Below are 27,082 nucleotides of genomic sequence, written 5' to 3' on the forward strand. Positions count from 1 at the left end.
AAGACCTCAAGTGGATGCAGTGAGAGAGCTGTGAACACGGCGCACAGGTGGGGTGGTGCACATAAGGAGGGAGGCAGACCTGAGGACAGCGGACTTTCTGTGAAGGTGGAAAGGAGGAGTGCGAATGACAGGACCAGGTGCTAAAGAGCTTTCAAGCCAAACTAAGGAGCCTGAATATGAGAGAAAGAAGCAGAGAAAGAGGGAGGGACGGAGGGAGGGAGGGAGGGAGGGAGCCCAGTGAAAACAATAAGGAAACAAGGCCTCTTGAGCAGAAGAGGAGGAGAAGATACAGAACCAAGTAACCCTTTTCTACCACAAAACCAGGAAGGAGTCAACCATCTTCTCGTTGTGGGTATATATATCCCATTAAATGGTGGGCTAGAGGGCTCAGGGATATACGTACTATTGACTTTGTTTACATTTCCCTGAATTTCCGCCTGAGTCAGCAACTCCTCATAAACATCTCTTTCTCTTTCAGAGTCTTCAGTCTGAGGAAGAAACAAAGCAAAATCAGCCCTGGTTCTTCCCTACTTGACTACAAAGTACCTTTGCCCCTCCTGGGTAAGAAATATACATATGGCTTACACATGGGCCTATATCTTATGAGATTCTAAAAATGATTACATTGATTTGATTTCTCAAGTATAAAAGTACTTATGCTGAAAAAAGCATCATTTTTAAACTCTACCAAAAGCACCCAGAACAAATGAAACACATAGATGAAACTCATTCATGATAAACACACGAACTTACAAAGAGCAAGCAGTCTGCCACCAACTACATATTTAAAATGACTTATTAGGAATAAGAGAGTAGAGGAAACTCACAGGACCTCTTATAAGAGAGGTCAGCCATTATACCCCCCACTATCTTGTCCACACACCATTGGTGAGAAGGGGACACTGAGCAACAAATGGCACAAAACTTGTAAGGTGCATCCCAGGAGCAGACAACTGAATAGGAAGGGTAACACACCATTGCTTCCTTGTGCTGACAACAGCCCACTAGCACTAGGAAAGGGTCTGGGTGGCAGCAACCAATTTGCATTCCATCTTTTACACCTGTGCTGGGAGTTACTAACTCTTCCAGTAGAATACACATGAGGAAAATTATAGAACTGGAATTAGCTTCATTCTGTCATGATCTAAAAACCAGTCTTTACAAAACTCCTAATTGAGTTTTTATGCATTTTGTATGGTAGTGCAAATATTCACATGGAAATTTTTAAAACAAAGTTAACCGTAGAATGAACATGCCCTTGTAGAACCACAAGACACAGTCATCCCAGACTTTAAAAGGGCTGAAAAAGAAAAGTTTTATTAAAACGTAGACTGCTCTTTCCCCAGAAATGCCCCTTCGTATTTTTTTTCTTTTCTTAGTGAGGCAATTGGGGTTAAGTGACTTGCCCAAGGTAACACAGCTAGTAAGTGTTAAGTGTCTGAGGCCAGATTTGAACTCACGTACTCCTGACTCCAGGGCAGGTACTCTATCCACTGCGCCACCTAGCTGCCCCTCTTCGTATTTAATAAAACAGATTGAAGCCCTTCATTCAGAGCCTGAATTAAGTTCTGTATCAAAATTCCCCACACACGGGTACGGGGAAATGCAATAACCAATACAGAGTCGATCCATAACCCAAAAGTGAAGAAATCAATAAAACCTGCAAGTCCATAATCAGAGAAGCTTCCTTCTCACCCTGTTTTTAGCATTTGCCATCTTGTCATGCTTGGCCTGGTAAAGTATATCCTGGTAAGTGGAGGCCAATGGCTCTTCAAGATTCACCAGCATAGCATTGGGGTTTCTCAAAGCGCTAAACGTATCAGCAGGAACTCTACGTTCAATGGCTTCATTGATGGCAATAACAGCAGCATGCACTGGAAAAATAAAAGTACAGAATGTCACATTTATGTAGGATTTTATGTACAGATAATCCATTATACACACAAACATATTGAACATATAAATAGCATTAATATGTGTAGCCTAATTAATTAATGGCACAATCACTTATCACAGAGTGGTTCTTTTCCTAATTGAAGCAATAAAGCCCAAAGGTCAGAGGAATGGCTCTTGACCTCTTCTTTTCTCTCAGTTTCCGTTGAAGGAGGGGGCCCAGGGCAGCCACCTCATCATTGGTCACATGGCTACAGGACTTTATCACACTTCTGGGGCGAGAACTATAGCCTCCACCTCTTCCCTTTTCGGCATCTTCCGCCATAAGACTGCACGCTCCAGGTCAGGGACTGTCTTCGGCCTTTCTCTGTATCCCCTGTGCTTAGCACAGGGCTTGGCACACAGTCCTGACTCACAACACTGGCCCGACTGCTTCATTAGATATGAAAATCACGATTCTGCCCATGAACAACATTTGAAACGCTGATCCGGGAGCTGGAGCATTTTGGGAGGTAAGTATCCCAGAAAAGAGGGGGAAAAACAGAAAAATCAAGATTGACTTACTAAAACCCTTGTTAAATTCTATCTTCTTCTGGAATTTACTAGTAGGCAAATTTGTCATGGAGCTTTTGAAATTCTCTGTATTATGGACATTGATTAGACTTTGATGCTATACTGATGTAGGAGAAAGAGTATTAGTCTTGAAGTTGGAAAGCCTGGGCTTGAACCTAGGTTAATTTACCAAAGCACAGTCTCCTCCAGCCTACTTTCCCCCACTCCCTGATGTGATTTTGTCTAATACTGACTTGCTATCCAGTAGCAAATAGGCTTCAAGAACTAGCGGCACTCTAGCAAGAGGGATCAATCCCCCTGGAAAGAGCCCCTGGATGATGGAATGAGAGGGAGGGCTAGGAATGGCAGTGAAACCTGCCCTGTCACTAGCTAGATAGTCTATCACTGAAGAGAGCGTCACTACCCTTGCTTCCAGCCATCCCCAGGCCGCCCTAACCCTGTGATTCTGGATTGGTTTGTAAGTTCGTTGGATTTTTCCTTGACACCAGGCCGACAGCTTTGTTTCCACTCAGGGATCTCATGCCTTGTAACACCTCTTAGTTTCCCAAATCTCTCAGGCATTTACACCCTGCACAAGAGCTTCAATAATGTCTACGGTCATGTTTCAGTTTCTGAAGGGGGGAGGAAAGTTGTTCATAACCCCCCACCACCACCATATGCTTCTCTACCATCCTCTAAATGATATTCATTTCTCATTCCTTGAAGCCTGAGTGTTTCAAGTCTTTCAGTTATACAACACAAAAAGAATACTGGCATTAAACAGATGAGCATTGGGTTCTAGAAGTATCCAATTATTAATAGAGCTATGAAATTTTGTAAAGGCAATTTCAACTATTTTCTTTCTCTCAATTGTGGGCCCAACTTGTCTGTTATATCTGCCCAAGAACATATGCCCATATGTTTTGGAACAAACTCTATAGGTTATCACCCAGCTGCGTACCAAAATCTAAACAAGGAACAATTTTCATTCACCTGGTTTGCCCTATGTAGACAGTAGGGCCAAACTCACTTGAGTAGTTACCTCCTCCCCACAGAGGATATGCAGTGTTCTGGGACTTAATATGACCAGAACAGTATCATGCAGAAAGGAGAGTGGCTGGGAAACTTCAGCACAGTCCTTAGCAGGCTGCTACATAAAGCAGAATAGAACTGATGCTATCAGTAAAATACATCAATGAAAAAAGGTGGGCTTAGTCACATGAAAGGACGGGCAAAACCCAAGAGAGGACCCGTGGATATCCCATGTGCGCCACTGGAATTTTCATGTCAGGAAGGTGCCTGGCAATGAATTGAGAGAATGAAATGACATGGACAGGAGTCATATGGGAAACAGGCATGAATGGGTTGTGATCAGCATCTCTGAAAGGAGTAGTCATAATGACAAGGTCACAGATCCATAGGAGTTTTGAATATAAGGGTTTTTATTTAGTCTTGTAGCTGACTATGACAGACTGCACTCAGCAGAAGTCTACTGGGGATAAGAAGGGTTCTTGGGAAACAAAGGTTTGAAATTACATTTGGAAATTTTACTCAGCCCTTTCACCTTTCTCCCCATGGCCTGAAGTAGGTAGCAGTGTTGCATACTTAGTAGTGTCAGAAGATGTGTTTAGGGGCAGCTAGGTGGTGCAGTGGATAGAGCACCGGCCCTGGAGTCAAGAAGACCTGAGTTCAAATCCGGCCTCAGACACTTGACACTTACTAGCTGTGTGACCATGGGTAAGTCACTTAACCCCAATTGCCTCACCAACTGCCCCTCCCCCCCAAAAAAGATGTGTTTAAATGTTGGGTCTCCCTCCAGCTCTCATGAGTAAAATTAAGGGTCTGGACTAAATGAACCCTAAGATCCTAGCCATGTGATCATAAGCAAGTCACCACCTCTATAAGCTGAGTTTCTTCATCTGTAAAATGATATGACTCTACCAACCTTGTAGGACAGTTGTAGGACAGTCACATTAGGTAAAACACTTTGCAAAACTTAAAGCACCATAAAGTGAATATTTCTACTATTCATGATTAGTAAAGATAATGAGTATTATTTAAGGCAGTACTTATGGACAAGAGCAGGCCCTAAGATTCCAACATTGTTCTTATATTTTAAACAAATACAGCATCTATTTCCAAATAATAATGGCACAGAAGCCCCCTACTTCCTTATATGTTTCAAACATTGTATTATCAAAAGGAAGTGTGATACCATCGGTCTGCATCTTCCTTCCCACAATACAGACAGCCACCTAGCCATACTTGAGCAGGGTGTGCAAATCTGGCCATGTCCTCCCCTAAGTTCACCATGGGGCATCCACTAAATACGATGGAGGCCTTTCACCATGTCTGGTGCCAGTGCAGCACTTGGCTACTCTGCCCTCGATACGTGAGCAGCCCACCTTGTCTTCTTATAGGAAGATTTCTTGAGGAAATCTTTACTTCTTTCTGCTCTGTTAAGCTCCTCACTGGCTACATGTTGCACCTATTCTCTCTTCCCTCCCCTTTCCATTATCCTGCATCAACTGCCATTTTCAATTCTTCAGAGACTATTTTATCCATGTCTCTGTACCAGAGGGCAGCACCAGCAGAATGCTGCTATTAAAATAGGAGTTCTTGTTTTGGGGAGGTATTATAGCTCACTGAAGGAGCTCAGTAATTGCCTGAAAGACATTCTCCTCTTCTATTCAAATCTGGGCCCAAAGCACTGTCCCTCTGAGAAATATGTCCCAGATAGGGCCTGAAGGATAAACTTTATTGGCTGTCCCTACAAATGCATGTAATAATTGGGGTAACAGACATCATCTACTTCATCTTTCACCTGTGAATGATGAAGGAAAACTCTTTCTGAGAGTTAAAAATCTCCTCTAGAAGTCTCTCCAATGCCCAGAGCTTGATGCCACAAATACAATATCATCCATAAAGAGGGGCATCGAGATCTCCAGGCCGGATCCCTTCCATCACGGTGGAGAACACCTTAGGCAAGCATCAATCAATCTCCCTCTTGGATGCCTCACCTAACATTCATGATGCAGGGGTCATTTTTATTGCGACCTCTCCCAAGGAATCTTGGCTGATTTGGACTCAGGTGGGAAAGACCTTGGTGGAAAAGAAGCACGAAGGCAGCCCTTTGCTCTAGCCAAATGCTGACTGAAACACTCACCAAGTCCTCTCGAAGCCTTAGACTTTACAATTATCATAACAACAGAAAGTGTGGCACTGATCCCAGCAGAAGACACAAAACCCCTTCCTCCTTACATGCTGCTTCATCCACGGAGAGCTCGTTGGCCAGGATCCCCCCAATTTTACTGAAGGCGGGCATCTGAATCCCGTACTTCTCCAGCTCACTCTTCATGTTGTTGATTTCTTCCTCTGTAAAATGGAAGGAAGAAGCTGATTCAATCCCCTTTCTATAAATTAGCCAATACAAAGCTTTAGGAAATAAAGGCAGTGGGCACTGAGCAACTTTTCACCTATTCCAAAGCATCTCAAAATCCCAATAACAACTGAGACTGGCCTAAAGGGAAGACATGCAGCAGACAAAGTCTGCTATGTATAAAACAACTGCAAGAATGGAACAGATGGAGACCAGGGAGGGAGAGAAGGGGCGACACATCAGATACTGAATGACCAATTACAAATTTCCTTTCTGGGACTTTTTCAGCCCATGTTAATATCCTCATCCAATACACATGGTATAGTAGAGAGAATCCTAGGCTTACATTCAGGAGACTTGGGTTTGATTCCCACATCTGCTAAGACTAACCCTATGACTTGAGATGAATGGCTTAAAGATACAAACAGAAAATAATTCCAGTGTGGAAAAAAAGAAGGAAACATCTGTGAAAACCAATGTGAATGCAAAGGGAATTTAGCGACTTAGATTTTAAAAATAAATACACAGAAGACAGAAGCAAAGAAGGGCTACAATATAATGACAATGTGGTCCTCTTGGGAGTGAAAAAGCTCACAATCAGCTAAGACTGACCAGGAAAAGGCAAAAACGTTTGTTGTGGGCTTTAAGGAAAAAAAAAAAACTACTATAAGGAAGAAAAGAAGCTTAAAGAAAGGATAGGGCTTCTGCCTGAAAGCGACCATAATAAAAAGGATGGACAGGGGCAGCTAGGTGGCACCAGCCCTGGATTCCTGAGGACCTGAGTTCAAATCCAACCTCAGACACTTGACACTTACTAGCTGTGTGACCCTGGGCAAGTCATTTAAACCCAACTGCCTCACCAAAAAAAAAAAAAAAAAGGATGGACAAAAGGTAAAGATGCCCGACTTCCTTTGATTCTCTTTTGTCTGAGGAAAGTGATTTCTGTGCTGAAAAGGACAGGATAAAAATGGCCAGTAGAGAACTGATAAGTATAACAAAAGGAAGAAAGCACCAAGCTGCCCTTATTTAATTTAAGTTCACCAGGTAGGAAAAAAACCCATAGCCTGGTGTACTAGGAGAACAGGCAGTTGTGACTGCTCAACCCATCAGGAATCCATGAGAGTGGAGAACGAGAAAGTTACCACAGAATTATAAAGGGAAAATATCCTTAAAAATAGGAAAAGAATGACAAATGCAAAGCATAGCCAACGAACTTGACTTTTAAATACCTGGGAAAAATCTATAACATTATTAAACAAATGAACAGTTGGGGATTATCTAAAAATGTAGCAGGAATCAGACTGGCAGGTCAAAGGAATTCTATAGATGAAGTTTACATAGATTTTTGTTAGATATCTGACAAAGTCTATCATGTTTTCTTGTGAGGTATCTATTGAATTTTTGCAAAACAAAATGAGAAGAAGGGGCAAGATGAGAATATAATTAGATGTATCCAACCTGGGTGAACAGCCGTACAGAGAAGTTAAGTGTCAACTTGAAAAGAGATCTCCAATGAAATATACAAGGGAGCCACATTTGGCCCTCTACTATAAAATGTTATCAGTGACTTGAATAAAGGGATGGATGACATTATCATGTCATGTATCATTCAGATTATTAAATCTTCAGAACACAGAGCTAGGAGGGCTAACAACGTCATCAGTAACAGGGATAAGAGGGCATGTTAGACCAAATCCAATAGGCTGAATTTTTTTTTTTTATTTTGCGGGGCAATGGGGGTTAAGTGACTTGCCCAAGGTTACACAGCTAGTAAGTGTCAAGCGTCTGAAGCCGGATTTGAACTCAGGTCCTCCTGACTCCAGGGCTGGTGTTTTATCCACTGCGCCATCTAGCTGCCCCTCAATAGGCTGAATTTTAAAAGGGATAAAGTTAAGTCTTATAACTGGCTTCAATAAAATACCTTCAAAAGTACAAGATCCACCACGGATAAAACTCAGTTTATCTGAAAAACGCCTAAAGGTTTTTGTGAACTGAAAGCACAGTGAGTCACCAGTGTGATTTGGCAGGCCCAAAAGCTAAAGCAAACCTAGGCTGTATGAAAAGAAGCAGAGCTTCTGGTTCTAGGGAAGCCAGAAACCCTATGCTTTCTGCCTTCCCCAGCAACATCTTAAGCCCTGTGTTAAGAATGGGCCCCACATATCAAAAGGACTTTTATAAGGTGGAAACTGTGCAGAGAGGTGCAACCAAGATGTGATCATGCCGTGTTAGAATTTTAAAAGCTGGGGGTGTCTAGCCTGAAGAAAAGAAGACTCAGTAGGGACATGACCACTATCTTCAATTATCAAAGGACAGCCATGTAGAAAATTTGGGCTTATTTTACAACAACCTGATTAACAATTAATGATTGAAGTTATCCAAAAAATGGAATCATTTGCCTTTTCCTCTCACAAATGATCATTTGTTAGATGTGCTATAAAAAGGATTATTCTCGGGGTAGCTAGGTGGTGCAGTGGATAGAGCACCAGCCCTGGAGTCAAGAAGACCTGAGTTCAAATCCGGCCTTAGACACTTGACACTTACTAGCTGTGTGACCCTGGCCAAGTCACCAAAAAAAAAAAAGATTATTCTCGAGTATCAGTTTGGAAGGGTTTTTTAAAAATTCTCTAATTCTGTGACCTATTTCTCTGATAATAAGTCAAATGATTCTTAAAAATGAAGCAATAGGGGCAGCTAGGTGGTACAGTGGATAAAGCACTGGCCTTGGATTCAGGAGGACCCGAGTTCAAATCCAGCCTCAGACACTTGACACTTACTAGCTGTGTAACCCTGGGCAAGTCACTTAACCTCAATTGCCTCACCAAAAAAAAAATTTTTTTTTAAATGAAGCAATAGAGGGCAGCTAGGTGGCGCAGTGGATAAAGCACCAGCCCTGGATTCAGGAGGACCTGAGTTCAAATCTGGCCTCAGACGCTTGACACTTACTAGCTGTGTAACCCTGGGCAAGTCACTTAACCTCAATTGCCTCACCAAAAAAAAAATTTTTTTTAAATGAAGCAATAGAGGGCAACTAGGTGGCACAGTGGATAAAGCACCAGCCCTGGATTCAGGAGGACCTGAGTTCAAATCCGGCCTCAGACACTTAACACTTACTAGCTGTGTGACCTTGGGCAAGTCACTTAACCCTCATTGCCCCACAAAAACAAAACAAAACAAAAAACCGAAGCAATATTTAATAGTGAGGTCTCGACTTATCTTTGATAAACAAATTCCCTATATAGAATGAGTTGCTCCTTACACCAGATCTACAAAAAAAAAATGTAGCCCCCCCCATTCTTTGCTAATCCTACTTTCATATAACTAGGCTGAGAAAACACAAGTACCTGCCCAAAGTAAATATATTTAGAATACCACACAAACACAAATTTCCATAAACATTAAATAGGGACATCAATAAAAGAAACTTTTTTTTAACCTTTTTTTACCTTCAGTCCCACTCCAATCCCACCCCACCTCAGGACCATTTAAATTCTAGGTAACTATGGGAAGTGGAGCACTTTACCTGTGAAGTCAACCTTGCCATACAGGTCTTGAATCTGGGGAGCCAGCCCCAGTTTGAACAGGTACAAGCTAGAAGACAAAACACGTAGAAAAGTTAGACTTCTTTGCTCTAACCTGTACAATGTTGTTATTAACACGCAGTTAGCTCTACCATCTGCTCTTAGAAGAATTAAGAGATACGGAGGGATTAGAGAAAGAACAAGGCAACCATTCTAAATTTAAGCTCCCTATGTCATGGCTTTTGGAAGGTACAATTGATTTCTGCACTGTACCTTTACCTGCTCAAGAAAGAAGATTATTGTTGAAGACACAATCGGTAAAATTTTAGCAATCCAAAAATGTTAGGTCTTTGTTTAAACTGTCTTAGAAGAAAGTCTTTCTGAAATGAATTCTACATTTCTCTTCTTAAATAAGGATTACTGAATTTTTTTAAAAAAAGCAAACTTCTCTTATAGATTGAAGGTCAACATAATGGGACAGGGCTGTGCTATGGTAAAGCTTTCAAAGCCTGAAGTAGATGGAGTTTTTTCTCCTTGTACTAAATGGTCCCAAGTTGCTATGACTTTTGAATTTGTGGGTCTTTTCCAATACTCATTCTCTTTGCAACCTGTCACTTCTGGTTGGGTCAATGACTCCCTCCGCCTGGATACTTTCTGCCCCTAAATTCTATGACACTGCTCACCTCCTGGTTGTCTTCACTTCTTGGCCTCTTTCAATCTCTTCTGCTAAATCATGATCCATCTCTTATCCTGTAAACGTGGGTATTCTCAGGGGCAGCCAGGTGGTGCAGTAGATAAAGCACCGGCCCTGGATTCAGGGGAACCTGAGTTCAAATCCGGCCTCAGACACATGACACTTACTAGCTGTGTGACCCTGGGCAAGTCACTTAACCCTCACTGCCCCGCAAAAAAAACCCAAAAAACAAAACAAAAAACATGGGTATTCTCCAAGACTGTACAGGGCCCTCTTTTCTTCTTCCTCAACATTTTCTCTGATGGGATCAAATATTACTTCTACAAAGGCAGATAACACCTACATCTACGTATGTAGCCCTAATATGCTCAACATCCATCCTGCATTGCCAACTGCCTGTCAGACATCAGTACCCATCAGCATCTCAAGATTAACATGTTCAGAGTGGAACTCACATTATCTTCGCTTCTAAACTCCCCTGTATCTGCGGAGAGCACAACAGTCCCTGCCCTGAGGTTTACATTCTGTTTGGTCAAACAACATACACATATATAAATATATACAAAATAAATTCAAGAGAATTTCATTGAGGAGAAGCATTAGCAACCTCAGAGAAGGCTTACTAAGGTTAACTGCTTTTAACCTGTGTTTTATATCATCAATTAAGACTTTCTTATCCACCTCACATTCACTTTATACAATGCCAGTGGTATATACCAATGAAATAATTTGCTAAAGTGTCTAAGTTTTCAGCAACTGAAGGAATTACAGAAATATGAAATAGATTTTAAGAGATCTGGATCCAAATGAACTCGGTTAATGTTTGCTATATAGCTCAGGAAGGGGTAAAGATATATATAAAAATACAAACAAAGCGAGAAAGTGGCAGGTAACCAGGACATGGAAGCATAACCTGCTCACAACTTCTTTTAGAAAAGGGATGAGAAAATAAGGAAATGAAAAAGGGAGTGAGGGAGAAAGGGAGAAATTGGCATTTTTAAAGGCCTACTATATGTGAGGCCTTTTGTTAAGCACTTTACAAATATTTTCTCATTTAATCTTCACAATAACCCTGTGGGGTAGGTGTTATTCTTATCTGCATTTTACAACTGAGGAAACTGAGGTAGACAGACACTAAGTGACTTGCCCAGAGACACATAACTAGTAAGTGTCTGAGGTCAGATTTAAACTCAGGTCTTCCTGACTCCAAGCTCAACATTCAACTCACTGTGCCTTCTTGAAGGGAAAAGGAAGTTGAATTATTCAAACACAGCAAACAAAACCAGCAATAGAGTCATTGGAAATATACTACAGACAACTCCCTTACTACTGTCAAAAGTGCTACATCGGGAGCAGCTAGGTGGCACAGTGGATAAAGCACCGGCCCTGGATTCAGGAGGACCTGAGTTCAAATCCAGCCTCAGACACTTGACACTTACTAGCTGTGTGACCCTGGGCAAGTCACTTAACCCCAATTGCCTCACTAAAAAAAAAAAAAAAAAAAAGTGCTACATCAATGTCAGATAAGACTTCAAAAAAAAAAAAAGAGGTGGTGAAAGCAAGAGGAAGAAAATGTTTCATTCCCAACCAACGTTCTCATTATATACATGAGTCTCTGTGCCCTCATTTATTTTGACTGAAGGCAAAGGCTTCTACCACATCTTTCCTTTCAGTTGACATGCTTACTGTTCAAGGTCAAGTCACTTTCCATAAAAGTGCTAGAGATGAAAAGGGATCACAATTCACAAACCAGAGCACACAACTTGAGAGGTTTTCTTAGAACTGACTAGAGCTACCAAGGAATGAGAAAACAAGCCAGGCTTGCCTCCCTTTCTCTTTCTAATCTCATCCTAAGACACTGTGTTGGGAAGTTATTTTTATATCAACAGAGGAAAGCCTGAGTTTCATGCAGAAAGGACAGGCCCAGAGAAACAGTGACCCTCTGCGGACTTTTCCTTAGGCACAGCCCAGGGAGGCTTGTATGTAAACCTGACCCAAATCACAATACAAAGAATTTGTACCCAGACCTACCCCATCTGGAAATTCTCCTATACTGCGGTATTTTAGAAGCTGCAACTCATGATGTACACACTATGTCAAATAAGAGTTTACTAAACACTTACCATTACTACTAATAATAGCAAACATTTCTGTAGAGAGAACGTTAAGGTTTTTGAAAGTGCTTCATGTGTATAATCTCATTGGATCGATGGAGTAGCACTGTCCTACGAGCTCTGGGAGTTACAAAGAAAGACAAGAAACCTAAAAATACAATCTCTCTCCTTAAGGAGATAACCTAGCTTGGGGCGGGGGGGGTCCTACAAAAATATGCCCATTTTATTTGGTGTTAAGTACAGAAGTAAAAAAAAAATTCTTTTTTAAAGACTAAGACACAAGAGAAATATTATTCTATTATCAGTAGTACATTATTACATTATTAAATGCTAAATCATGTTAGGGAGCTAGGCAGTGTAAGGCAGTGGACAGAGACAAGACTTGAAGTCAGAAAGACCTGAGATGGACTCTTGCCTCAGACACTTAAGAACTGTGGGACCCTGGGCATAAATGGAGGTTCTAGCACCTACCTCACAGGCTTGTGGTAAGAATGAAACAAGTTAACATAGGCAAAGTGCTTTGCAAACCTAAAGGTGCTCCATAAATGCCATACTAGTTAACATGATTGTTTCATGGCCAGTCAGTACCACAGGTGTTCAGAAAACGTACAGATTAGAGTAGACTGGAATAGTCAGCATTCATAAATGAGCCAAGACTTGAGCTGGAGTCTTTGAAGATAGGTATGATTTGAATAGATGAAGAAGAGAAAGGATAGTTCACATAGAGAAAATAGCATGAACAAAGACTCAACCAATCATTCCTTCCTTCCAGTCACAAGCAAGTTGATACTGTCTTTAGAGGGAAAAAGATGTTATCCCAACGTACATGATTTTAAAGCAGCCTGTGTGCTCTCCTAGTCTATCTGCATTAATCCTCAATATGTATTTTCATCACTAGATTTCAGTGCTACAAAGATTCTCATCAGATCAATGAGGAAATGGGAGAAATATGTGGATTAAAACCACACACCTATTTTCACAAACATTTATAAATCAGACAAGAGAACACCAGCAGGCAATGGCACTTTATTTTCATACCTCATTCATTTCCATCACACTCTATGCTCTCCGGACCAAGCTGTCCATCGAATAAACTAAACACATTTCCCAAAAAATCGTTCTTGCACAGCTCCCTCCCCTACTGGGTATTTATCATCCTAAACTAGGTTTATGACTAGAAAGTGGAACCAGACCTATCTTCCACTGACTCACTGCAGAACTTGGGGCAAGTCGATTACACTCTAATTCTCCTGTCTGTCACACAGGAGATAAGGATGCTGTCACTACATGGCCTACTCTGTTCATATGAGTGTTAACTAATAAGCAAATGACTTGGTGCCATCACCTTGTACCTGTGGTGCTTTGAGAGTCAACTAAGGAGCACAAAATTGGACCAAGATAACTTGAAATTTGACTGCTTTGCTACTTGGCATTCATGTGTTCAACTGGTTCTTCCACAAATATTTTGAAGGGAGTTGTGTAATTTTAAAAAATAGACTTAATGAAATTGCAACTATTTGACTAAAGTCAGGGAGGAAAGGGAGAGGAAGGGAAGAAGAGAAGGGGACGGGAAGGGGCTGGGGGGCAGGCAGGACAGGGATGAACAGAGAAAAACACACAGAGAAACAGAGACAGAGAACTGCAACAGGTGACAGAAAGGATTTACAGGGACTTTCTCTTGCTAAGTTGGTTTTCTACCAATTTCCCCATTTTAAGCCTTATGCTTCATGCTTCCAAGTTCTATAGTAATAGAACATAGTGTGCTTACTACATTCAGGCTTTAAAACACCATGGCATTCTTTTTCCAAGAAGACTGATTACCTGAGTGCATGAATACAGTAGATACAGCGTGGCATGTTCTTTCGATCATAAATGTCTGTGGTTTCAGGGTAAAAAATCTGCCCAGAAATAAAAACAGAGTAATTTATGAATCCGTAATCATTTCAACCTTATACAACCCAACAAAAATACAAAGTATAGTCACATTTCTTACATAGGATAACAACAGGAAAGCTTTCTAGATATTCCCAGTCATTTCATTCATAGCATGGTTGCAGTCTTGCCTACCTCTGCCTATCATCTCCCATGGGGTGAGATTCTGAGTTATCTTCCCCTTTGTCTGGCCTCCCCTTTCCTGAAATCAGGACCAGAAGCCTCAAAGAGCTACCAAAGGCCAGAAGACCCCAGGGTAAGACTGTGCTAACGTTCTAAAAAGGAGGCATCAAACTCAAATAGAAAAGGATCCCTGCAGGCTGCATAAAACCACAAATTAAGATTTATCTGTGTTGCACTGTACTGTATTTTGTTAAACATTTCCCAATGATATTTTAATCTGGTTCAGGCCACACTCAGTTTTTTAGCCACAAATTCTTCTCCACTTGTGTTCTAAAAAAAAAAAAAACAATTCCAGATTTCATCTTGACTTTGGGGATATGTAAACTCCGCAAATCTTCTATTCTCTTAAGCACTACAGTAGATGGAACATGCCAATCTAGCTGTAAGATGCAGGGTTCCCAGGGGCAGCTAGGTGGCGCAGTGGATAGAGCACCGGCCCTGGAGTCAGGAGTACCTGAGTTCAAATCTGGCCTCAGACACTTAACACTTACTAGCTGTGTGACCCTGGGCAAGTCACTTAACCCCAATTGCCTCACTAAAAAAAAAAAAAAAAAAGATGCAGGGTTCCCATTCCCAGTCATCTAGTTTCCCTGACTTAGACGCAAGCCAAGGGTCCACATGACCCTCTGGCCAAACCCTCATACTTATCACACTAAACCACATCTGTCCATTGTACTTTGCCTTTTAGATTCTGGTTTCATTTGATTAAGGTCAGACCTGAATTAGCTTAATGTACCCAGAAAAACACAAATGACCACTGACTGCTGTTGCAAAATGAAATTATATCAATATTATTGCTTGTCCCAAGTAATTCACACACCTGTAGGTGCTAAGAGGAATATAAGACATGGTCCCTAAGAACTGATCAACTAATTGGATAGGAATAAAATACAGGAAAATAATGAATAGACCATAAGAATCAATGTGTAATTACATACTGAACTGTGGTACAGACTATCTGTGGAAGACAGGAAGATTGATGGGGGTGGAAGTAGTCAGAGCTCAAAGAAAAAGAATTTTACTTAACTGGGACCTAGTCAGGGGGTTACTGTTGGACAAAGAAGAGGAGGAAAATATTACTGAAAAAGGGATAGCTTGAAGGAAAATCAAAGAAATAGTAATGAATACATTGTAACTGTCCTACAGGACGGAGAGCATATAATTATATTACATTATGGAGAATCTTCAAAGTGAGGCAAGACTGTTTTCACTTGACACAAAAGATCACAAGAAATCACTGTAGGCTTTTTTGGTTTGTTTTGGGGGATTCAAAAATCAGGAGTGACAGAATAACTTTCAGGAAGACTGGTCTGGTAGTGAGTGACAAGAAATCTTGAACAAAAAAGAATAAACTAAAAAAAAAAAGAAAGCCAACTAGGAGCTTATTAAAATAATTAAGGCATAAGGTCATAAGACCTAAATGAAAGGTCATAAGGTCATAAAAAGGCCGAATGGTCATAAATTTTAAAATTAAGCCATAAAAGACCTTAAAAAGAACTCCAGGGGCGGCTAGGTGGCGCAGTAGATGAAGCACTGGCCCTGGATTCAGGAGTACCTGAGTTCAAATCCGGCCTCAGACACTTGACCCTAGCTGTGTGACCCTGGGCAAGTCACTTAACCCCCACTGCCCTGAAAAAAAAAAAAAAAAAGAACTCCAAGGTATGAAGATAGGTGTGACTGGTCAAAGAATATTGCCACTAACAAAGATGAGCTTGAATTGGAATCAAAACACAAATGGAAATGGAAAACCACTGTTTCAATGAGAGAACTGAGGATTAAAATCTAAGAATCATCAACATGATTGAAAGCCAGAAGTCATTGGAAAAAAAAAATTTTTTTTTCACTGTTGCTTCCACCTGCCTTGGAAGGAGGGGAGCTGCCTATTCTCCCTGATTCTATAAAGTTCTAGACACCTTCTCTGAACACCTAAAACTTCACAGCAGTTTCCTTGCTCCCCACCCAGGCACACTCTGCTCCTCACCTTACCTCTCCCCACCCTCAGCTGTCAGCCCTGACAGCTCTACCAGGAGGCCAAACCCCTAGGGACAATGATAATCCACATGAACTCATTCTTTAATGATTAACATACTTCCACATTCCAATTAAACCCTCCCTATCCATCCTAATGATTCTGAAACCCCAACTGCCACTTACTCTCTGTCCATCACTGATGCTCCCTTAATCTATCCCCCTCAACCCAAACCACCCTAAAGCTACCCACCCCTTCAACTGTGCTCTCTGGAATGCCTGCTCCATCAATAACAAGCTTAAATCTTCCCCTTTCTTGCTTGACACACATACTGACACTCCCTCAAACACCCTAATCTCTCGATTCCTCAATTTACTTGTGCTCATGTGCTCCTGAAATCAGAGAACTGTGCTGAGGCCACTACAAATATGTTACCTAACCTCAGTTGTACCCTTACTGTGGCAAGGCGATCCTTTTATACCACCATGTTGATTCACTATCCACTCACCTTTCCATCCCTCCTCAAACCTCCCATAATACCCCTTTCCTCTCCCCTCTCAGCAGTCTTGCCTCATCATTTCACGGGGGAAAAAAGAGCTCCTCTTTCTCTCTTCCTGATCATCTCACATCACTTAGATGCCTTCTGCTCCTTTCTGCTCCTTCAACCCATCTCACATAAATAGGTGGCCCTTCTTAGAAGCCAAGGGAAACTCCCTTGCACGCACCATTGATCCCCATCTATTCAATCTCCATAAAATTGTCTCACTCATCTTTAATCTCTTATCTACTAGCTGTTTACATTTCCTCCATCCTCAAAAAACCATGAATTATTTGTACCAACCCTAATAGCTATTATCCTATCTCCTTCCTCCCTCTTATGGCTAAACTTCCTTTAAAAGGATGGCTAAAACAGGTGCCCTTACTTCCTTTCTTCTCACTCTCTTCTTAATTCTTTGTAGTCTAACTTCTGACCTCATCATTCAACTGAAACTGCTTTCTCCAAAGTTACCAATGATCTCTCAATTGTCATATCTAATGGTCTTTTCTCGATCCTCATTCCTCTTGACCTTTCTGCAGCCTTTGACAAAACTGAATACCCTCTTCTACTTGAAAATCTTCTCTGTAGAGAAGTGATACTACCGTCTTCTGATTCTCCTCCTACGTATCTGACCACTCCTCGGTCTCCTTTGCTGGATCTTCATCCAGGTCACATGTGCTAACCATGGGTTACCCACAGGGCTCTGTCTTGGGCCCTCTTCTCTGCTCCTTCTATACTATTTCACTTGATCTCATCTGCTCCCATGGATTCAATCATCATCTCCATACTAATGATTCTCAAATCTATTTATCTAACTGCAATCTGTCTTTTGACCTACACTATTTCCAAATGCCTACTGGATACCTCAAAATGGACATACCACAGACACCTTAAACTCAACATGTACAAAACTAAACTCATTATCTTTCTCCCCAATTCCTCCCCACCTTAAAGTCCCAATTATTGTCAAAGATATCACCATCCTCCCATTCATCCAGGCTCACTCCCTTTCATCACAATTGGGGTGGGGGAGGACTGGGGAGGAGATGATATAAATAAAAGCTCAACCGAAGATGGAAAGGGTGGCCAGGGAAGCTGTGTTTTCAAGAGGAAAGCAGGTCTCAGTGACTCTTAAAAAGATGGAAAGAGCAAGTCTGTCATTTCTACCTCTTGAATGTGCCCCTTGTCTCCCACAACACTGATGCTACCCTTGTGCAGGCACGGTCTACTGGAATAACTTGCTGGCTGGTCTCCCTGCCATAAGTCTCTCCCCACATCAGGCCTTCCTCCACTCAGCTGCCAAAGTAATCTTCCTAAAGCATAGGTCAGACCATGACACCTTCTCTCCCCCTTCCCCCAATGGATCAAACGTACAGTCTTTGTCTTGGCCCTTCCTAACAGGACTTCTTCCTGGCTTTCTAGTCTTCTTTTTCCATACTTCTCCCCACACTGCCTTCTTATTGTTCCCCAAGCAAGATACTCCATCTCCTGATACTCCATACTCTATCCTCCAGGCCTGGAACTCTCTCTCACCTCATTTTAGTTCCCTTCAAGTACCACCTTCTGCTAGCAGCCTTTCCTGGTTCTTAAACTTGGTGCCTTCCCTCTGAAAATATCTCCAATTTATCCTGTATATAGCTTGCATGCTGTCCTGCCAATTACACCGTGAGATATTTGAAAAGAGGGATTTAGGGGTGGGAGGTAAAGAGGTGTCTTTATTTGTATTGTGGAAATTTATTTTGATTTGGGGACCCTACCTTTGGGCTGAGATTAGAAAGCCTTAGGCCCTCAGGGTCTTTTCTGTGTGAAGGGCTGGTGCCCCTCCCCCTCCACTTCAGCTGTACAAGACCAAGTCAGACAGCTGGGGGGAAGAAGCCCCAGTTCCCTCCGCCCTGAGCGGATCTATCTGAGAGATCCCGGGCTCATCCAGGCTGGGCTCTGGTGTACCCCGTGCAGAGGTCCAAGGCACGCAAGCAGGAGCACAGGCCCCTGGAGCCCTGGGTATGGTACCCACCCATAAGACACTTGAGTGTCCCCTCCCCCGACTGCAGCCCTAGGGCAGCTGGCAGATTAGCTTGCTGTGTGGGGGGGTGCAAAAAGCCCTGAGATTTGAGTGGAGAGAAGGAAGATATATAAACTGGAGAGTTAGATGAAAAAAAAAAAATGCTCAAGGACTAGAAGCGGGGGCTGACAAGATTAAGGAAGACGCCAGACTAGAGACCCTGAGATGAACGGAAAAGAGAAGGACGCAGGAGATGAAGAGGACTGGGGAAGGAGAAAAGCTAAGAGCAAGAAGGGACGGAGGCCGATATGGAGCAGGGGCGCTTTTCAGTGAGGAGGCGGCTAAAAAAGTTCCAGGCGCAGAAGGCGGAGAGAGTCGCGCCAGGATGCAGTCTGGTTGTACATTTTATTTCCCTGTATTTTTGCTTTGATTATTTAGTTAAGAGGCTTCTTAATCTTTTGCTTATCAATTTCGGAGCAGTGTGGAGAAATTTTTAAATGGCCCATATTAAGTTAATAACAGTCTGCAAGCCAGTCAAAAGTCCCCAGATTAGTCCTCCAGTCAGATTAGTCCCCCCAAATTAGCCCTAGTAATAAGCTAGCCATTTAAAATATTTTTACATTTAAATGGCAACCCAGATGGGACTTACGTCCCAATTATAATTTTTCTAAACCTATAATTTTTCATATAAGTCCAGTTATCTAATTTAATTTTTCTAGTTAATAATTAATAATTAATTTTTCTAGTTAATAATTAATTTTTTACAGTATTCTTAGCACAATGCCTAGCACATAGTAGGCACTTCATAAATACTTGTTGACTTAAGACAAAATTGAAAATAGACTAGGTTTAAAAAGTTAAAGTACTGGACCTTGAAGGATGTGCTCAATTATAAAGTAAAGGATGGAAAAGGTACCATCAAATACAAAAAAAAAGGAATGGTTGAGAATTTAAGAGGAGAGATACTATAATACAGGATCCAAAAACAAAGAATGAAAGAGCGTCCTAGAACAGGTTTTAAACAGTATTTATTGAATGTATCTGAGAGATCAAGGGAAACAAGGACAAATAAAAGTCACTGGGCTATGTTATAACTATGTTATAACCCATTTACACAAGAATTAACAGTCTAAGCTTAGCAACTTGAGAGACCTATCAAAATCCAATAAAAATGATTATTTACAGATATGTGTGTATGTATACACTCACATAAATATAAAAACACAACACTCACGTACATACACTGTGTATGTATAACCTATAAATAAATATACATTAGGGGCAGCTAGGTGGCACAGCAGATAAAACACCAGCCCTGGATTCAGGAGGACCTGAGTTCAAATTTGACCTCAGACGCTTTACACTTACTAGCTGTGTGACGCTGGGCAAATCACTTAACCCTCATTTCCCCACCCAAAAAAAAAAGCAAAAAAAAAAAAAAAGAGAGAGAGAGAGATTGATTAGCTGGTACAAAGCTAAATAAATATATATTGCTTTTTTTTTTAAACTCAAAAAGTAGTATATTCCAAAATGATGTTCCAGTATGGCATAGCAAATATGGCAAATGACTTGGTATCAGGAAGATCTTGGTTCAAATTCTGCCTTAGAAGCTGTACAGCCCTGAGAAATGCACATAAACCCCATGTGTCATGGTTTCCTCATCTATAAAATTATGGGACTGCATTTGATGGTCTCTAAGGTGTCTTTCAACTCTAAATCTATGACCCTATGAAATTAATTTTTGAAGCACCACAAGAAAGTACTTTTAATCCAAATAATTCAAAGCTCTTGCCTCCCTAACATCCTACTGTGGACATACTAATTCTATATAACTGACAACAAATGCTTTCAGAAAATCATGTGTGTGACTCAAGAGACTATGCTGCTGTCAATAAAAGCTGTGGAGCACAATTAAAATAATAGTATTTTATAGTCATAGCAAGTACTAACAGTGCTCTTCACATCACTCCAAGCAGAGCTAGAAAATCTTGCCCAATGGGCATGTTATATAGGAAACAAGAAAAAAGAGGAACAGGAAATTGCAAGTATTAAACAAGGCCACGCTGGCATTGCTGTAAGTATTGGAACTCTTGCATTTCCTGGCTTTTGTGGGGCTCAATTCTCTTAATTCTCTATAAAACAATTTGTCAGAAAGGAACTTGATACAATTCTGAATTCAAAGGAAAAGAAAATATTCACATGCAAAGGTTTTACAACTAGTGTTTTAATCCTATAATAGCAGCCATTAAATACTTATTAGGAGGAACTGTGTTAAGCGTATTGGACACAAACTAAAAAAACAAAAACTCCTAGTATATATAAAATAGAGTAGACAAAAGGTAACCTTGGGGGTAGCAGCAGCAGAATCCAGAAAACCCAAAGCTTAGCACTGAGCAAGGTCCTGAAGTGACTACTCATGTCTATTTAACTTTCTCACGTCTATCATACTGGATAAACAAAGAGCTCAGCTGCAGTGATACTCTGCAACCTATGGTTGTGTTTTAAGTTGTAAAGTAGGGCATCTGAGGATTTTAGTGGAGACTAGGGAAGCTAGATGTCATTTCCTCCAAAGACCACACATAAAAAACACAGGCAACTCAGCACCGTTATCACCAACCTAAGATACAATCAACAGCCAAGGCCACCGTAGAATTCTCATATTCCAAAATTCTAAGGAGGAGGGAGGAAGGAAAGGGAATGAACAGGAAAGACTTTTTTCTACCTCCAAATTTAAGTCTTCTGTTGGAAGGTCTCCAAAATTGTCCTTATACTTGTTAAATCCAAACTCACACATACATCTATCGTGTAAGATAATGAAGAGTGGAGATTCACTACCATTAAGATGAAGAATACAGAATAAAAAGAAGGAAAACCTGATTCCCATTTCAAAAGAGGCAAACTAGGTAGATAACATACTACTTAAAATACTTCCATAAAACACTTCAGATGCATCTAATAATTTTAGAGGACTTAAATTAGATAATAACCATTCAGTCCACTAGTATTTATTTAAGCTCCTACTAAGTGCTAGGCACTGGGCTAAGCACTGAGGATACAAAAAAAAAAAAAAGCAAAAAACAGCTCCTGTTCTCAAGCATTTCACAGGCTAAATTGGGGAAATATGCCACTCTCTATAGACTAATGAGATATATACAGGGTAAACCGGAGAGAATCTTGAAGAGAATCTCAGAGAGAAGGCATTAAGGTTACAAAGAAGTGGGAAAGGCAGAAGGAAGGACCTGTAGAAAGATTAGAGGCAGAAGTGAGAAGGGAGAGCATTTCAGGCAGGGGGGACAGCCAGGAGGCCAATGTCACTGGATCAAAAAGCACCCAGAGGGGAGTGGGGTATAAAAAGCCTGGAAAGAAGGTAGGAGGGGATCGGATTAGGAGGGGCTTTCTTGAAAGGCAAACTGAAAATTGTGCATTCTAGACTCCCATCATCCCACACCAAGCTGGATGTTCTGGAAACATCTTGAACATGTCCAAAGCTGAACTTGTTCTCTTTCCTCTCCACTTTGAAACTTCTCTATGATATCAAGGACATCACCCTCCCAGGCACCTAAGTTCACTGGGACTCTTTACTATCTCTCCACCCTCCATATCCAACCTCTTGCCAAGGGCAGTTGATTTCACCTTTGCAACATCTCTGAAGTATCTTCCCTTCTCCACGATTCTGCCACCACCCTGGCTGCAGGTGCTCTTCTCTTACTTGGACTATTGCAATAGGCTGCTTGGGGTGTGGAGGGGGTGGGGGGGAGTGTCTCCTTGACACAGGTCTTTCCCCACACCAGTCCATTATCCATTCAGTCATCAAAGTGATATTCCTAGAGCGCCAGTCCAAGCATGTCACCCTCTTACTCAATAAACTTCAGTGGCTCCCCATCACCTCCAGGCTCAATTACAAAATCCTCTGTTAGGAATTCAAAGCCATTCATAACCTAAGCCTTCCATGCCTCTCCTGTCTTCTTTACACCCTACCAAAATTTCTTCAGTCTAATGGCCTCCTGGCTGTTTCCCCAAACAAAATACTTCATCTCTTGTCTCCCGGCATCTTCTCTGGCTGTGTTCCATGCCGGCAATGCTCTGCCCCCTCATCGCCTCCTGGCTTTCCTAATTTACTTCAAGTCCTAGCAAAAAGCCTACCTTCTACAAGAAGCCTTTCCCAATCCTTCTTAATTCTTATTTGTTGTTTTTTTTTAATGGGACAGAAAAAATTGTTTATTAGTAAGATGGACTTGAGGGGGAGAGTACTTATTCGCTGTCAGTCTATACTTGAGATTTTCTCTGAGACACTCAAGGCTCTTTGTGACTTAATTTAATTTTATTTATTTTTAGATAATAATAAACATTTTTATTTAAAGTTTTGAAAGAACTTTCCTTTGCCTTTTTCTGTATCTCCATCATTCAGCACAGTGCTTGTCACACAGTAGGCACTTAAATGTTTACTGACTGACTGACTGACTGACCACTGAAGATAACTGGGGGCAATCGGGGGAGGAGGATGGAGACGGGGATGGAGGAGAAGAGAGGGAGGTGACATGGTCAGGCCCTTGCTTTGGAGGGAGAGACTTGAAGCAAGGAGCCTCCCCTCCCCCACCCCAAGCAAAGTATAGCATTAGTCCAAACCTGAGGTGATAAAGTCCTACACCAAGGTGGTAACAGAGTCAGAGGAGAAAAGGGGTCATACACAAGAGATGGGATCAAGGACTTGACAAGTGACTGGATGAGGGCTAGGGAGGTATGAGGGAGAAGTCAAGGACAACACCTAATGCTGTGAGGCTGGGTGACAGGGAGGTTGGCAGTATCCTCGACAGGAACAGGAAAGGTAAGAAGGAAGACAATATTAAAAGATTTCATCAGAACCCTGATCAATGCAGTGATCAAGCACAACCTCAGAATACTGCTGGGGAAACACATCTCTTACCTCTCAGCAGACTACGAGTATGAAATGAGGCCTACATTTTCAAACACGGTCAATGGGTTTCTCTGCTATGCTTAATTGTACTCCTTCATTACAAGAGACAGTTTTGTTGGAATGGAGGGATAGTCACTGGAAAGTGACAGCAATTTTTTTTATCAAGAAAATCATTTTTAAGACAAAACTAAATGCTAAATTTAACAAACTTGACCAGGAGAAGAGTTAAGAACACAGACACGTCCTTTTCTACTTGGCAGAGGTGAGGACTGGGGGTTGTACCACTGTGCATCCTTTTAGACTGAATGGGTTTTTTCTTTCTTTTTTATTCTCTGTTTCAATAGGTCTGTTCTTCAATAGGTCAAAGATGGGAGGAGGAATATATTTGGAAATGAAAGTGATGGAAATATTAACTTTAAAATTTTTTGAAATCTTTTTTAAAGGCTTAAAGCTGTATAAGAAATCTCATGAAGTACTGTACTGAAATAGTCAGGTTCTAAGATTAAAAACTGTGCAAACACTCAGGAATATCTACCTTAGGCAGCCCAATCTCAGACATTGCATTCAGCCACTGAATCACATTATCCGTATGCCGAAAGTGAAGGCCAGTTGCCTGAAACAAACAAAACAAAACACATTAAGCATAATGAAGGTACATGGAGACAAATTCCAAATAAATGCTGTACTTTCCCAAATCTCAGTTAAAAGCACCCTAAGGCCAACTTAAATGCAGCATTCCGCATCAATTGTCTCCAGTCTATACTCTCATGCACATTTCAAGGAAAACAAACACCTAGTCCTAACCCCATTCAGTCACAGCACAATCAGATGGTTTTCTCATATAGAATGAGTCAGTAAAAGCCTATTACATATGCTCTTATGCAAATACAATAGCACATCACACCCTTCCCTTGCCTCTGCCTCTTAGTGGTCTTCATTTTCTGTCACAATTAATTATTTGGCACTTGCCTGTGCATCTTATGTTCCCAAGGAGATCATGATCTCCTCCAGATCACAAGGCATTAAAGCAGAGGAGTGAGTGGCACAGGAGAAAGGATTAAAACCCCCAAGTCACCTAATGTTCCAAAGCCTCCATTTCCTCATCTGTTAACTAGGGATATCTATACAGTTATCATTCATCTTTCATTTTTGAAGAGGAACAAGAGTATCACAGGTGATAGCTTGACTTTCAAGGGAGGCAGAGTTGACAAGTCATTAGCCTCACTCTCTTTCCTGAGTCATCAAAGTCCAGTGGCAGGACATAAGCCCAGGTGACTGGTCATGGCCTGGGATGCAGTGGAGGACCTTGGCATCTCGGATGAATGACCAACCTCCAAATGCTTCCCATGTGGGGAAGTCTTCATGTGTATAGGGCAGACATCCCCCAACTCACTGAGGGGTTTGAGGCGTGTCAATTACCCTCAACCTGGCTTAGCTCATCTGTCAAGATCATTTTACAGGGATGGGGCCACTGTGCATGGTTCCGCCTCTTGGAGCCACAGGTGAGAGTTGGGTGAGAAGGGGACACCAAAGGTTGGATGAGCAGCCCTGAAATGGGCCCTCAAACTGGAGACGCCAGTCCTCCCTGAAGAGCCTCTCTCCTAAGCAGTTGTTAAAAGGCTCAAATGAAAGATGCACTTTGCAAACCTTAAAACACCACAAGAATGGGAGGCAGCAAGGCATGATAGCTAGAGCCCTGGCCTTGAAAGACAGGAACATCTCAGTTCACACTCCACCTTAGATGTTTCTTTATTTGATGTATGACCCTGGGTAAATGCATCTCCCTGAATCTCCCTTTGCTCACCTGCAGAAGGAGGCAGTCGGGCTCAATGGCCTCTGAGACCCTCCTAGCTCTAAATCTAAGCTCCTGTGATGCTGCCAGTCAGGGGATAACACTGACTACACACCTACTGCGTGACCAGCGCTGTGCGCTAGGGGACACAAATAAAGGTAAAAGAGTCACAGCCCTAGAGAAGCTCACCATCTAATGAGGGAATGACAGCATGCAAACAAGTTCTGTGCAGAACAGATCAGAAGTAATCAGCGAGGGAAGGCACTAGAAGTAAGAGGCTTCCTAAAGAAGGTGGGGAAAAGGCAATGGGCTTGGCCATTAAGAGATCACGGATGACGCTAGAGAAAGCAATGATGAACAGCGAAGTCAGAAGCCAGGATGCAGGAAATGAAGAAGAGCGTGAGCAGAAAGCAAATGGGGGCACCTATTATGACCAGCCTTCTCATGGAGTCTAATGTAACGATTGGAATAACGCCACCTGCTGGATACTAACTGTAGAAGAGTTCTGCCCATGAAGCGAAGGTCTTTGAGGGCAAGACCAGGAGTCTTGTCTTTGGTATCAGGAAGTGACGCGGACTAGTGGGAGGAGGAAGGAAGAGACTGGCGCTCAGTCTCGCGCTCTTTCCTGTGGACGCTGGGGGAGAAGGGAGCTAGAAATGTGCTCTCCCTTTAATAGATAGGAATCTAGGCCTTTCTCTCTCTTTACCAAATTCTTATTCTCCTTAATAAATGCTTAAAAGTCTAACTCTTGCTAAAGCTTATAATTTATTGGCGACCACTCATTAGATATTTTAGACAGACTAGCTAGGATTTTAGCCCTTAACACTAACCACAAAAGAGAGAAGAAATATGGGACGATGATTAGGGAGGAACAAATGGATCAAGTAGGGTCAGAAGCAAATACAAATGGGGGCCACTAAATTACACAGAAGGACCCCTGCAGGCCACAGACGGACTTAATTTTTAAATGTCATAGTATCTCTCTTATTTTGTCAGACATTTTCCCACCACATGTTCATCTGGTTCGGGCTGCAGTCGGGAGTATCATGGGCCATGTGCTGGATGGATGCCTCTGGTGTAGAGGGCAGGGTCGGCAATTCTTACTCAGTAGAATCCTGTATCCCAGACTTCGAACTAGAAAGCCCCCAGAGAAGTCATCTGGGCCAATCCCCCCATATTACAGATGAGGAAAAGGAGGCCCAGAGAGAGGAAGGGATTAGCCTAAGGTCATACTTCTCATACTTGGCAGAAATCCCATTTGAATCTAGAGCTCTTTCCCTGCCTTCTGCTGCCTCCCTCAAGCATCTCTCTTCTTCCTAAAGTACCCAACACAGAGCTCTGTATCAGGAAGGTCTTCAGGACTTAGTGAATCCCCTTTGGCGTGCTCTCACCAACTTGCCCTCACGGACTGACTTTCCTTTGGATTCTTGGGATAACTCTATGGATCTATGCTCCTCACAAGAAGGTTCACAAGCCCCTAGCAGTGTTCTTTCCATTAATAATCTGCCAGTAGACACCATTAGTTCTTAGCAAAGCATTCACATACATAGCAAGCTGCTTCTTTCCTCAGGTAACTGTCACTCATTATCTGTGACTGGCAG

The 27,082-nt window shown here is 41.8% G+C and overlaps 1 protein-coding gene across 1 annotated transcript in view; it reads right to left on the reverse strand.

Moving 5' to 3' along the window:
* IQGAP1 (IQ motif containing GTPase activating protein 1) overlaps positions 1-27,082 on the reverse strand; it is a 123,261-nt gene that overhangs the window by 61,587 nt on the left and 34,592 nt on the right. The window contains exons 4-9 of the mRNA XM_043985750.1: positions 24,225-24,302; positions 13,972-14,048; positions 9,345-9,412; positions 5,707-5,820; positions 1,696-1,874; positions 404-488 (exon numbers count right to left, since the gene is read on the reverse strand). Of these exons, the coding sequence (XP_043841685.1) occupies positions 404-488; positions 1,696-1,874; positions 5,707-5,820; positions 9,345-9,412; positions 13,972-14,048; positions 24,225-24,302 (601 nt within the window). The remainder of the gene's footprint in view (positions 1-403; positions 489-1,695; positions 1,875-5,706; positions 5,821-9,344; positions 9,413-13,971; positions 14,049-24,224; positions 24,303-27,082) is intronic.

This window comes from Dromiciops gliroides, chromosome 2 (genome assembly GCF_019393635.1).
Source record: "Dromiciops gliroides isolate mDroGli1 chromosome 2, mDroGli1.pri, whole genome shotgun sequence".
In the NCBI taxonomy this organism is placed as follows: Eukaryota; Metazoa; Chordata; class Mammalia; order Microbiotheria; family Microbiotheriidae; genus Dromiciops; species Dromiciops gliroides.